This window comes from Saccopteryx bilineata, chromosome 8, assembly GCF_036850765.1.
Source record: "Saccopteryx bilineata isolate mSacBil1 chromosome 8, mSacBil1_pri_phased_curated, whole genome shotgun sequence".
In the NCBI taxonomy this organism is placed as follows: domain Eukaryota; kingdom Metazoa; phylum Chordata; class Mammalia; order Chiroptera; family Emballonuridae; genus Saccopteryx; species Saccopteryx bilineata.
This window is the reverse complement of record NC_089497.1, coordinates 58926369-58940358: the sequence shown is the minus strand read 5'-3', so window position 1 is coordinate 58940358 and position 13990 is coordinate 58926369. Positions and strand designations below refer to the sequence as shown.

The 13990-nt window shown below is 51.6% G+C and overlaps 1 protein-coding gene across 2 annotated transcripts in view; it reads right to left on the bottom strand.

Moving 5' to 3' along the window:
* The window catches only part of TMEM44 (transmembrane protein 44), a 29757-nt gene extending 16121 nt beyond the window's left edge, over positions 1–13636 (bottom strand). For both annotated transcript variants that reach the window (XM_066241382.1, XM_066241381.1), the window contains exons 1-7: positions 13350–13636; positions 10156–10282; positions 7427–7520; positions 5801–5967; positions 5523–5609; positions 2726–2896; positions 380–583 (exon numbers count right to left, since the gene is read on the bottom strand). In XM_066241382.1, the coding sequence (XP_066097479.1) occupies positions 380–583; positions 2726–2896; positions 5523–5609; positions 5801–5967; positions 7427–7520; positions 10156–10282; positions 13350–13486 (987 nt within the window). In that variant the 5' untranslated portion in view covers positions 13487–13636. The remainder of the gene's footprint in view (positions 1–379; positions 584–2725; positions 2897–5522; positions 5610–5800; positions 5968–7426; positions 7521–10155; positions 10283–13349) is intronic.
* Between the last annotated feature and the right edge of the window lie 354 nt (positions 13637–13990).

The following is a 13990-nucleotide window of genomic DNA, read 5'->3' as shown; positions in this document are numbered from 1 at the left end:
AAATACCCTCCCATTAGAACCTTCATGGGAACTTGGAAATCTGTGCCCAGCACTTATATAAACCTCCTTTAGCTTGGCCACACCCACCACTACCTTCTAGTTCATTAATTCAGTCAGACTGCATGTTAATTTATGCAGCATGGCAACTTAAATATAAATGAGTAAATAAATTACTAAATAGCATAAGTGGACATTTGATTATTTCATCCACATTGCTAAAAATATATTGAAGTTTATTGTGTTCAAAAAACTAAAAAATATGTTGTAATTTAGCAAATGGGGGCGCCTATTTATTCAGGGCTCCTCAGCATTGGGCATAAACAGTTTTTTTAAATGACCAAGTGACTAAGCGCAGAGGGACCCAGAACCCCGGGCCCACCTCTGCCGCCTCCACGCGCACACCCGGGCGGGGCCGGCGGGTTTCCAGGCCGCGAGACCCCGCCTGGATCCTCGCCTCCTCGCGGTCCTCCTCCATCTCAGCACAGGTCAGGAGGGCTTGGGTGTCGGGGCTCTCTCTGGCTTCAGAAGAAAACCCCAAGGTCTGCCTCATCTTGCTTCTCATCACGCAACAAAGGAAAATGATCTGGGAAATGGAGTTAAGGTCCAAGGAAGCAGCCCGTTCCAGCCACCCAGTGCCGCCTGTACCTCTGCCCGAGGGCCCCGCCCTGGACTCTCCCTCCCCGGGCCTCCGGGAGCTCACTGAAGACAGGGCCAGGCTTGACTCTCTCTATTTTCCCCCTCAAGGTCCTGTCACCCAGTAAGACCCTGCCTCTACCAAGCAGTTAGAAAATACTTGTTAAACAGAAGCAATTTAAAAAACATCTTCCTTGAAGGGCTTGGCTTACAGTAGAGACCATACCTATAGGGGTTGAATAATGCCCCCCCAAACGCATATCCACCTGGAACCCCAGAATGTAACCTTATTTAGAAATACAGTGTGTCCGTAAAGTCATGGTGCACTTTTGACCGGTTACAGGAAAGCAACAAAAGACCATAGAAATGTGAAATCTGCACCAAATAAAAGGAAAACTCTCCCAGTTTCATACTTATTCAGTGCAGTTTGATGTGGGCTCACACACAGATTTTTTAGGGCTCCTTAGGTAGCTATCCCGTATAGCCTCTACAGACTCGTCACTGACTGATGGCCTACCAGAACAGGGTTTCTCCACCAAACTGCCGGTTTCCTTCAACTGCTTATCCCACCGAGTAATGTTATTCCTATGTGGTGGCGCTTCGTTATAAATGCGCCGATATTCACATTGCAACTTTGGTCACAGATTCGAATTTAGCGAGCCACAGAACACTGAACTTTCCTCTGTACTGTCCACATCTCGACTGGCATGGCTGTGGGCTGCTCTGCTGTATACACGGTGTTACGTCATCATCTGCACATGCGCACATGCTGCCACATCATCCTACAGAAACTGGGAGGGTTTTCCTTTTATTTGGTGCAGATTTCACATTTCTATCATCTTTTGTTGCTTTCCTGTGACCCATCAATAGTGCACCATGACTTAATACAGACACACTGTAGGTTCTTTGCCGATATAATTAGTAAAGATGAGGTCATAGCAGATTAGGGTGGGCCCTAAATCCAGTGACAGGAGTCCTTATAAGAGGAGAGGACACACAGAGGCAGAAATTCAAGTCACAGTGCCACAAGCCAAGGGACAGCAGGAGCCGGCAGAAGCCTGAGGAGGAGGAAAGGAAGGCTTCTCTCTGGGGGCCTTTGGAGAGTGTGGCCTGGCCTGGGCTTCAGCCTTCTGGCTCCAGAACTGAGAGAATGAATTTCTGTTGTTTAAACCATCAGGTGTGTAGCAATTTGTTATGGCAGTCCTAGGAAATTTTTTAAAATTGAATTTATTGGGGTGACATTGTTTAATAAAATTATATAGTATTCAGGTGTACAATTCTATAATACATCATCTATGTATTGTATTGTGTGTTCACCACCCCAAGTCAAGTCTCCTTCCATCACCATTTATCCTCACTTTATCTACTTATACCTCCCCCCATCTCCGAGCAAATTAACACAATACATGAGAAAATCAGTCTCTAAACTATGCTAAATCCACAGGTGTTTTCTCTCTCTCTCTCTCTCTCTCTCACACACACACACACACACACACACACACACCATCTCCCCCATACCACTGGCTGCACTTAACTTGCCCTTGAGGTCCTCATGCCAAGGCCACTGGTGTGTCAGCACATCAGGCACCACCCCTGGGGAACCAGGAAGCTGCTCAGAAATCACTGACAAAGGGCAGCCCTTGTCAACCTCCGTCTGGGCTCCGGCAACCCAGGCTCCAGCACCTCAGAGGACACGGGACGGCTGGCCCTGCGCGGCAGGTCGGCTTGCAAAGCCCTCCCAGCCTGGGACAAAGGCGAAGAGGAGAAAAACAGGCTCCTGGAGAGCAGGACCGTCCAGGGTCGGGAGCAGAACTGAGACTGGAACCTGGCTCTTCTGATCCCGGGGCCAGGAGCCATCACGGCCTCCTCTGCTGTTTCACACAGCTCCAGCCAAGAGAAAAGTATTCTTATTTAAAAAATAGGAAACAAAACACAAAATTGCACATTGCTATTGTGTCTGCCTTCCCAGGCTTCAAACCACTTCCCTGGCCACTGGGAGAGCGCTCCATCTAGCAAGAGGGAAGGAAGGCACGGTAAGGGCAGGGAGGAGATGGAGCAGGCAGTCCAGTGCCCCCGGGCCTGGCGTGGATACGGCGAGGTCCAGCGCAGCGCGGCCCAGGGAGGTCAGGAACCAGGGTGTGGCCCGCAGCAGGTAGTCGGGCCTCCGGTCATGGGCCACGATGGCTGAGGCGTAGAGGAGGCCAGCCAGGGCCGACAGGAACCGGGTCCACAGGTGGATGGAGGGAAACGTCTTACCCTGACACTGCCAGAGAGAGGCGAGAGCTGGGCAGGTAGGAGCACTGCCACCACTATCAGCAGCCTGAGAGCTAAGACCCAGAGCCCTGACGGCAGAGCAGGCTGGAGAACAAAACCCTCTGCCCAGGACCAGTTCCCCAGAGTACACTTGTCTTCCTGTCAAGGGGCCATCAGATCTGAATGCCTTTAGTGATGGGAAGCGCACTACCTCCCAAGGCAGGAAGGGCAGTATACTGACTGCTGTCCACCTGCAGGCCCTGTGCGTGGGAAGCGTCTGACCGTGCGTGGGAAGCGTCTGACCGTGCGTGGGAAGCGTCTGACCGTGCGTGGGAAGCGGCCCTCCCATAACCTCTTCCCCGTGCTGCTCTCCAAGCCTGCGGAGAACAAGGCTGCTATTTCTGCCCCACGATGGCCCTTCTGGCTCCTACATCCACGAGCTTCTTTTCTTCTAGGCCACATTAAGTCACTCTTAAACCAGCGTTTGCTGGCACCCACCGGCCCCAAGCGCCTGGAACGCCGTGGGGAGTACGGCGGACAAGCCCGCTGCGCTCACGCTGCCGACATTCTTCTGTCTCGTTACCAAGATGATAACTTGGTAAGTGACTGGAGGAGCTAATTTTAGGATGTGACCAATGTTATGAAGAAAATGAAGCAGAGTGAGGGACACCGTGGTGGGGCTGGCCTGGCTATTTTAGGTGGGGTGTGTGATGGGTTGAATTGTGTCCTCCCAAAAGATGTGAAAGTCCCAACCCCAGAGTCTGTGAATATGATCTTATTTACAGATAGGGTCTTTGCAGATGATCAAGTGAAGATGAGGTCATCAGGGTGGGCCTTAATCTAAAATGATTGTGTCCTTATAAAGACGGAGAAGTTGGACACAGACACAGAGGGACAATCATATGAAAACACCGGAACAGGGAGAATGAACAATGAGGTCACACTGCCACCAGCTGAGGGACTATTAGAAGCGTGGAGACAGGCCTGGAACAGATCTTTCCCTAACACTTGCAGAGGGAGTGTGGCTCTACTAATGCCTTGATATTGGACTTTTGGCTTCCAGGACTTTGAGACAATACAATTCATCTTGTTCAAAGTTTGTGACCTTTGTTATAGCAGTGATAGGAACTAATACAGGTGGTCAGGGCATTGCACCGGCTTCTTATAAGATCTTCGTGTGACACAGTTTCCCAGCTCTCATGCCACCCTGGAGTCCTGTCCCAGGGGTCACTGAAGAGAGCAGTGCTTCCTACTCTCTCCTCCCTTGATCTGGAGATAGTACCTTTGCTGATGAGACCCCATGTCCTGTGAGGTTTTTGGCCGTCACAGCAAAGTCTACGGCTTCCCACAAGTGATCACCTGAGCACCTGCCATTCTCAAATCCCGTTCTCTGGGAACTGCAACTAAACACTGCTCTTGGGCATGTGATTTTTTTCCCCCAGACCCCATGATAAGCCTGTTAGGTTCTGGTCTTAGGCCCAGGTAACGTCCCTTCAGCAAAGCCTGCCTGGGAGGCCAATTTGCACAAATCTTGTTATTTTTTGTCTTGTTGGCTTTTCCCATGTACTCTCTTCTTTCCCTCGCCTCTGCCTCCTCAACCCCCACCTCCCTTTGGAGACAGCCTGTGGCCTCCCAGCACCCACCGGCCTGGCCCCTGAGCAGTTTTCAGTCTTGCTCATCTGAATAGTATAGGAACCTTCTCTCCCTCTTCTGAAACTCCAAACATTCGCTGCTGTTTTCTTAGGGTGTTAAATTATCCTGCTTTGCATTTCTGTGTCCTCCATGAGACTGTGAGCTTCCCGAGGGCAAGCACAGCGTCTCAGGCCACATCAGTATCCCCCCTGTGCCCTGGACTGCCAGCAAGGGCCTTTCCTCAGCCCAGATGCCTGGGAAATATCTGCCAATAAGATGTTCTCAACTACACAGAACCCCACTAGTTCCATGATTCTACCCCCTAAAATCTTTCCACTTCTTTTTTTTTTTTTTTGTATTTTTCCGAAGCTGGAAACGGGGAGAGACAGTCAGACAGACTCCCGCATGCGCCCGACTGGGATCCACCAGGCACGCCCACCAGGGGCGATGCTCTGCCCCTCCGGGGGGCGATGCCCTGTCCCTCCGGGGGGTCGCTCTGTTGCCACCAGAGCCACTCTAGCGCCTGGGGCAGAGGCCAAGGAGCCATCCCCAGGGCCCGGGCCATCTTTGCTCCAATGGAGCCTCGGCTGTGGGAGGGGAAGAAAGAGACAGAGAGGAAGAAGAGGGGGAGGGGTGGAGAAGCAGATGGGCGCTTCTCCTGTGTGCCCTGGCCAGGAATCGAACCCGGGACTTCTGCATGCCAGGCCGATACTCTACCACCGAGCCAACTGGCCAGGGCCCTTTCTCACTTCTTAATAGGATACTTATTGACCTAACCCTGGTGGCTTTTCCCTGAGAGCCAGCTTTTCATTTGCTATAAGAAATGGAGAGAGCGCAGTGGGCTTTCCAGTGACGGGTCTCAGGACCTCTCCGGACCAGCCACTCCCAAAGCCCCGGCCCCGCCACACACCCTCTGCCCTGCGGCCTGGAGCTTTGACAATGCTCCCAGATGCCCTAACGCCTGCCATGGTGACCCACCATCCCAGCCCCAAACCCAGCCTCACGATTCTGGAGAGTGGGGGGATCCGGGAAGCCCAGGAGCCAAAGGCAGCGATGCCACCCAGCAGGTAGCCAAAAATTTCAGTGTTGTCCTGTGAGAACAGGTGACACACTCAGTACCCCGAGGAGACCACCGTGCATCCCAGACCCATCCTTTTCTGCTTTAAGTAGATCCTTCCCAACAAAGGCTAACCCTGCCCACCACCACCCCAAAGCACTTGTTGGGGCCCCGAGGAGGGAAGGGACCTTCATTCTCCCATGTCCCCAGCCAGCACAGCCTCACCTGCAGCAGGCTTCCCAGCAGCCTCCGCTGTGGCCCTTGGACAAGGCCTGAAGTGTTCGGGACAGCAGCCCAGAGAGCCCAGCAGGGGCCCAGGCTCAGCGGCAGGGTCAGGGCAAACACGCCGGCCCTGAGCCGCTGCCTCCTCTTCCTCTCCTGGGAGCTGCGACCTGCAACAGACACCAAAATCCCATCGGGTTCCTGGGAAGCTGATAGGCTGAGAAGCCCTGAGGCCAGGACAGGTTCCTATGCTGTTCTCCTGGCCAGATCCTCCGGACCCTGAGGAAAGGCCCTTGCTGGCAGTCCAGGGCACAGGGGGGATACTGATGTGGCCTGAGACATTGTGCTTGCCCTCGGGAAGCTCACAGTCTCATGGAGGAGCCAGAAATGCAAAGCAGGATAATTTAACGTCCTACGATTATGCCCCTTCTACGAAGAAGTCTTTTCTCCTCACCCCCCCTCCCACACACACTACTGGTACGCTCTCTTTCCTTGGCCCTCATGTCATAACGTTCACGTTCAAGGCAGGGTGCCATTTTCTGTTCATACATCTGCAGCTGAGTGCACAGGGTCGCCTCCCCTAGCCCGGAGCCCTCGAGGGCAGGCACAGTGCCCTGGCAGTTTCTAGTCTCCCCAGAGCCTGGCACAGAGCAGCACTGGCACCAGCCTGGTGAGGGCATCAGTGAGTGAACACACTTTGCCAGAGACTGAGTGGGATGAGGAGCACTGTCCTTAAAATTCCTCTTGAAATATAAAACAGGCCTGACTGGTAGTGGCTCAGTGGACAGAGTGTCGACCCAGGATGCTGAGGGCCCCAGTTCAAAACCCCGAGGTCGCCAGCTAGAGTGCGGGCTCACTGGCTTGGCTTCCGCCCCCGCCCCCGGGTCAAGGCACATATGAGAAGCAATCAGACAACTAAAGTGAAGCAACTATGAGTTGATACTTCTCATCTCTCTCTTCTCATCCCTTTCCCTTTCTGTCTCTCTCTCTCTCAAAAAAAAAAAAATTAAAAAAAAATGTATGTATGACAGAGACTCTTCTGAACAATTCTGATAAGAACACTTTCCTTTGGGAAGTACTGAGCAGCTGAGAGCACCTGACATTAGTCCACTGAGGCAATCCTTTCCTTTTTGGGCAAGGGTCCAAGCACAGGGCCGCCCCTTCTCAGGAACGCCCCAGTCCCACGTGCTTCACTGCTCCTCCCATCCTGTTACTTACAGCCCCGCTCTGCCTGAGGTGGTGATGCCCATTTCTGGCATCCGTTTCTGAAAGCCTGGGGTCTCCCTGGTCACCCCGGACTTGCACACTGAGATATCACTGTTCATCCCCAAAGCCAGGTACCATCCCTCTTCTTGCCCTTTGCTCACACTGTGTTTTACACCTGGAATTCCCTTCCCTGCAGTTTCAATATCACCTCCATCCCTGACACGGCAATTCCTCCCTCCCCCTGGTGCCCAGGGGGCGCACACTAGCAGCACTAAGGACTGCCCAGGGTCCTGTCTCCCTCCTCCGGCTCGTTCATTGTCTGTGCCTGGCAGGGGTCCACCTCAGGCGGGACAAGGCCTGGGCACTCATGTGCTGATGAATGAGAGAACGAATGAAGACAGGAACAGAGAGCCACACACTCACCCAAGTTAGACTTGAATTTGGAGCCGCAGACTGGGAAGAGAATGAACACAAATTCCACCAAGTCAACAGCGGCCAGGTAAGCACCAGTGAAAACCTGGGAGCAAAAGGAAATAGTCCTGATGTTCAAACATTTTCCGGCAAGTACAGCACCTCTCACCCTTGATCTCCTCTGCCACATGTGTTCCGCTCAGTAGTGCTTCCAGGGACCTCCCAACCCCAACGAAGGTCAAGACCGCCTCCACTTGACTTATAAGGTCAGGATGAGTGCTTAAATGACTAATTGTGAGTAATAAAGCTGCCCATCAGCAGAGATGGGACAGGAATCCAGCCCCCCTTCCTATTCCACATTCTCTCCACCGCATAGTATAACCTCTGCTGTGTAACGCCGGCCTAGTGTCTGACCTCTGGGTCTCAGTTTACTCATATGTAAAACAGAAATAATAACAGTACCTCCCTCACCATTGAGACATCTAAGCAGATTAGATGTCTCAATACATGGAAAGTGCTTAGGCCAGTGCCCAGAGGAAAGTAAAATGCACCCACCTACAAATGCACTAGCTACTAGAACAGTATAGTTAGTGTTAAAAGCATGCATTTTGGGGTTTGAATCCTGGCACTGCTACATAGTAAAAGATGACCATAGAGAAGTTATTTAACCTCTCTATGTTTCAGTGTTCACATGTATAAAACAACAATGAGAGCATTCATGTCACAGGATGAATTGAGGATCAAATGAGTTAATACATGAAGAGCCCTTAGCGCTAAGTACAGAGATAAGTATTTAATAAATGTCAACAATCATTATGGGACTTGAGCCAGGCCTCATTATTTTCCATCACCTAATGAAGAATGAGCATCCAAAATGAAAGGTGATCTGTTTCTGAGACAATACTGCTCAAAGCAGGATCTAGAACTCTCCCAATCTGTGTCCCAATTCTAGGCTGTCCTCCTTCATATCCAGCTGGGTGGGCACAAGGTCAGGACCAATCCTATGAGGTGGCCCAGAAGGGGTGCCCACAGATTTTCTTTGGAATACATGTTTTGGGATAGGCCCCTCCTATACAGGTGTGAGGGCCTAGAGCAGGGGTTGGGAACCTTTTTGGCTGAGAGAGCCATGAAAGCCACATATTTTAAAATGTAATTCCGTGAGAGCCATACAATGACCCGTGTACATTATGCATTATCCAATAAAAATTTGGCGTTGTCCTGAAGGACAGCTGTGATTGGCTCCAGCCACCTGCAACCATGAACATGAGCGGTAGGAAATAAATGGATTGTAATACATGAGAATGTTTTATAAATAATATATATTCTTTTATATATTTTATAAAAATATATATATATTCTTTTTTTTTTTTTTTTACAGAGACAGAAAGAGAGTCAGAGAGAGGGACAGAAGGGACAGACAGACAGAAACGGAGAGATGAGAAGCATCAATCATTAGTTTTTTGTTGCGCATTGTGACACCTTAGTTGTTCATTGATTGCTTTCTCATATGTGCCTTGACTGCGGGCCTTCAGCAGACTGAGTAACCCCTTGCTTGAGCCAGCGATCTTAGGTCCAAGCTGGTGAGCTTTTGCTCAAACCAGATGAGCCCACGCTCATCCTGGCGACCTCGGGGTCTCGAACCTGGGTCCTCGGCATCCCAGTCTGATGCTCTATCCACTGTGCCACCGCCTGGTCAGGCATGTTTTATATTTTTAATGTTATTATTTTTTATTAAAGATTTGCCTGCGAGCCAGATGCAGCCATCAAAAGAGCCACATCTGGCTCGCGAGCCATGGGTTCCCAACTCCTGGCCTAGACTTTGGGAAAACTTAAAACTGCTTCTCACTAGTCCCGAAGCCTCACCACTACCTCGGAAAGGGTCCAGACAGCCTGTATGAGCTGGGACTGGTCCCCAGTCTCTGAAAACAATAGCACCAACAATCACTCTTCATTGAGCATCTACTATGTGCCAGCTGCTGTTTTAAGTAATGGGGATAGGGCAGTGGATATAAATTCTTGCCCCTGTGGAGCTGACATTCTAGTAGGGGTTAAGTACAATAAGCATTCTAAGTAAGTAAAGTAGATGGTGACTTGGAGGTAAGCTATGGAAAAAAAAATAGAGCAGGATGAAGGGGTCTATGGTAGAGCTAATCAGGTGGTCTGGGGAGGCCATAGTGAGAAGGTGGCTTCTGAGCTTAGATTTGAAAGAGGTGAGCCATGTGTCTGTCTGGACAAGAACATGGAGTGGGGTGAGCAGAAACACCAACAAGAACGCAGGCTCTGGGGCTAACTGTGCCTTGCACAGTGAGGAAACAAGACAGAAGCCATGACCCTGGCCGGTTGGCTCAACGGTAGAGTATCAGCCTGGTGTGTGGAAGTCCTGGGTTCGATTCCTGGCCAGGGCACACAGGAGAAGCACCCATCTGCTTCTCCACCCCTCCCCCTCTCCTTTCTTTCTATTTCTCTCTTCCCCTCCTGCAGCCAAGGCTCCATGGGAGCAAAGTTGGCCTGGGTGCTGAAGATGGCCATGCCCTCTGCTTCAGGCACTAGAATGGCTCCGATTGCAGCAGAGCAATGCCCCAAATGGGCTGAGCATCGCCCCCTTGTGGGCATGCCGGGTGGGTCCTGGTCAGGCACATCGGGAGTCTGTCTGACTGCCTCCCCCTGCTTCTCACTTCAGAAAAATACCAAAAAAAAAAGAAAAAAAAAAGAAGTCATGGTCACCAATGGGCTTGACGCACCTGGATTGTGAGCTGTCTGGCGAGAATTGCCCCAACGGTGTCACACAGGCTGGTCAGGAGGCAGCACGCAGCACACAGCGCTGACTGGTCCTGTCTGGATTTCTTTGCACATCTCAGATAGAGAAGCCTGAAGGAACAGACAAGGATGTGGACAGAACATGGGAGCCTTAAGTTCAGGCTCCCAAAGCAGGTGTCTGAAAAACACAATTATGACTGTCCTTATGAAGTCCTTTCTCCCTCAGGTACTCAGCGGTTGTTTTTGAACTTAGTGTGCAGATCGGAAAAGAAAGGGTCAAAAGGCTCCTAGTGTGGGGTGGGAGCTGGACCCGCCTCTCTACTAAAGAGGAATTGCTTTCCTCCTATAAATCTGGCTAACTCAAGTTCATGACCACTTTTTAGTGCTGACACACCCGCTGTCAGGTTTTATTTTATGAAAGGAAACAGGAAGGTTATAAAAGTAACCCAATTACTGCAGTTTACTATAGAACAGAATTAAATGCCTAAATTTAAAAAGGCAACTTGTTTCTTTGAAAGTAAGGTGAAACCCTTCTGATCCATCTGTGTAATAGAGTAGCCAGGTTGAGACCCAAGCTGATTTTGTTTTGGGTACAGGTACAAGTACAGGTTCTTTACACAGAAGGAAAGCAAAACTCCTCGAAGATGCCATGGAATTTGGGCTAATCCCTCTCTAAAGCCCCTCCACTACTTCCTGGGTTATCCTCCTTATTGCTCCCACCTCTATACCCGACACAATCTCAGAAAGGCAGAACATGCTGGAAGGGGCCAGAGGTCTCTGTCAGCATCAGTGATTGGATCCCAGAAACACTTTGTTCTAGATCAGGGGCAGTCAACCCCCCTTTTTTTTTTAAACAATTTTTGTTTGTTTTATTTATTCATTTTAGAGAGGAGAGAGAGAGGGAGAGAGAGAGAGACAGAGAGAGAGACAGGGGGAAGGAGCTGGAAGCATCAACTCCCATATGTGCCTTGACCAGGCAAGCCCAGGGTTTCGAACCGGCGACCTCAGCATTTCCAGGTTGATGCTTTATTCACTGCGCCACCACAGGTCAGGCTCAGTCAACCTTTTTATACCTACCGCCCACTTTTGTATCTCCGTTAGTAGTAAAATTTTCTAACCGCCCACCGATTCCACAGTAATGGTGATTTATAAAGTAAGGAAGTAACTTTACTTTATAAAATTTATAAAGCAGAGTTACAGCAAGTTAAAGCATATAATAATAATTACTACGTACTTTATGTTGGATTTTTGTTAAGTTTGGCAGAATAAATCAACTTACTATAGTTAAATCTATCTTTTTATTTATACTTTGGTTGCTCCGTTACCGCCCACCATGAAAGCTGGGACGCCCACTTGTGGGACGTAGGGACCAGGTTGACTACCACTGATCTAGATGTTTCCCTGCTACATTTCTGTGGAGAAACCAAGGCACGATTGCAGCTCTGATTTCATTTCCTTATCCTTAGGATTCACAGTGTGGTACTTACACCACATCCTTAGGACCCTTCAGCGGTTCTGAGAGTCAGCCCTTGGGAATAATGGATGAGGATGGGAGGCTACTAGGTTCCCAAACATCCCCTTACCCGCCAGGGGAAGCCAGAAGCTCAGAGTAGGAAGATCAACCTTTAATTTGGACCCTGGCCTCCTGAAACTGATTCAAAGTCTAGAAGTGAAGATTCTTAGAAACTCCCGGAGTTAGACCCAGATTAGGAAGAATTTATCTCAACCCTTCCCTTTGAAAGTGGAGAAAACTGAGGCTTAAGGTGACAGGGGAGTTAACAGGGGCCTTCTAGCATCATGCTTTACTCTGTGCTGGCTGCACTATTCAGCCACTTTCCAGCTCTCAGGGGATAGGGACGCCGGGCTGACCCTAACCCAGCTCACACACAGCTCAGAGGAGATCCGATCCCTAAAGACAAAATGAAAGTTCAGGGATGGCAAAGTTCTAAAAACAAACGTTGTCTCCAGCCCTAAGGCAGGATGAGAAAGCGGAGGCTCTGTTCTCAGACCAACTGGTCATTCTTGAGAGTTATTTATTCCCTCCAAACCTTGGTTTCCACATCGGTAAAATATCGACTCATGCTGACCTCTGAGAGCGGCTGGGAGGAACAAATGAGAGAACGCATGCAGAGGGTCTCCTGAGTTTAATCCTCACAAGCCTGCCCCTTCCTAATAGGATGCAGGGTTTCGGTTCTTCCCATTCCCTCCAGCAGGTTAGTCAACCTCTCAGAACCTCGGCCTTCCTGATCTCAAGGGGGTAATTACAGTCCCCACCCCCTGGGGTTGTGGCAGGGATTAAATGAGTAAATGAATGCAACACTAGGCCCTCAATATATGTTCTAGGGTCTTTTTATTCCTATGCCAGTGCCTGGGTAGTGAGGCTGAGAATCTGTAACACTATCAAATGCCCAAGGGGGATATCTATGGAGTGCCTAAGGTGAGCAGGTGCCAGCCTCCTTCCTGAAGGTGCTAGTCCTTTCTCCTCTGCCAGGGAATATTTGGGTGGCACCGTCCATCCGAGCTTGGGACAGGGTGGTTGACAACCTGGAGGCCATCTTTAGTCAAACTTCACCCTTAGAGTCCAGGTTATGGTGACACCCTTCGCAAATCACTCCAGGAGTTGGAGGGGGCAGGGCAAACTCTGGGGCCAGAGTAACATAATTTCTTCCCCATTTCCCAACTAAGAGAGCCTTGGGAAACTGTGGCCAGAAACATCCAGAGATTTGTCCAAGGCCCTTGCCCTCTGCCAAGCGTTGGTGGCAGAGCTGGAGACACAGTAGTGATGTTTTACCACCCCCATTTACGTGAGGAAAATCAGGCCCAGGGGTTTCCCAGCTGGCCCAGCTCACACCGCCTGCCAACCGGGAAAGGCTGACAAAAGAACCTGGGACTGGTGTTTTCCAGTCCAGGGCCCTGGCCGGGGCACCACCCAGCCTCCTCCTGCTGGCCCACAGCCCAGCCGCCCTGTGTGTGGAATCCGGGAAGAAGTATCCGACTTCAGTCTACAGCAAAATGTTAGTTTCGACCCTGGAATTGTGCTGCCGCCTGCATCCTCCTCTGCCCGCTTCCCTCGAGGTTTCTAAGACGGAGTGGGGGTGCGATGGGGGGTGGTAGCGTCCCATCCCCCCGCAGCCGAACCTCCCCCACCCTGGCGCCGCCGGGTCCCGGTCCCCATTACAGTGCGTGGGCGGCGATCCAGCAGGAGAAGGCGCAGATCCACAGGCCGAAGGAGATGCAGACGCGGTGCCGGGCGAAGCAGTGGTCCAGGTAGCCCCAGTCCCAAAGCGCGGGCGCGGGGCTGGACACCACCCCCATGGCAGGCTCGGCTCCGCGGACCGGGTGCCGGAGACTCCCGCGTGGCCGGGGACCTGCGCGCAGCCTCCGCGGGCCTCCAGCAGCCCCGGGCGCTGCCGCCCCTCGCCCCCTTCCCTGGGGTCGGTTCCGCCGCAGCAGCCCCACCAAGGGCACCGACCGCGAGACGAGATGGGCGCGCCCAGCCCTACGCTCCCGGGCGCTGGAGGCGGCGGTGGCGGCCAAGACTCGAGGTTCAAGTTTCCGGGACCGCGCGGCTCCCCACCCCTCGCGCTATTGTCGGGGGTCCGCGTGCCGGAGGCCGCCCCCCAGCGGCGGGAACCCGGAGCAGCCTCGGCACAAAGGAGGCGGCCGCCTCTCCCGCTGTCCCTTTCGCTGTCACCCCCAAACGGTGGCGTGAGCGGAATACAGTGACCCAGCAGGCAGTTTGTTCATCGGTCCACTACATATTCTTGGCCAAATAATACGTACGTCGCGCTTGGCGAAGCTCTTGCGTGTCGGGGATCC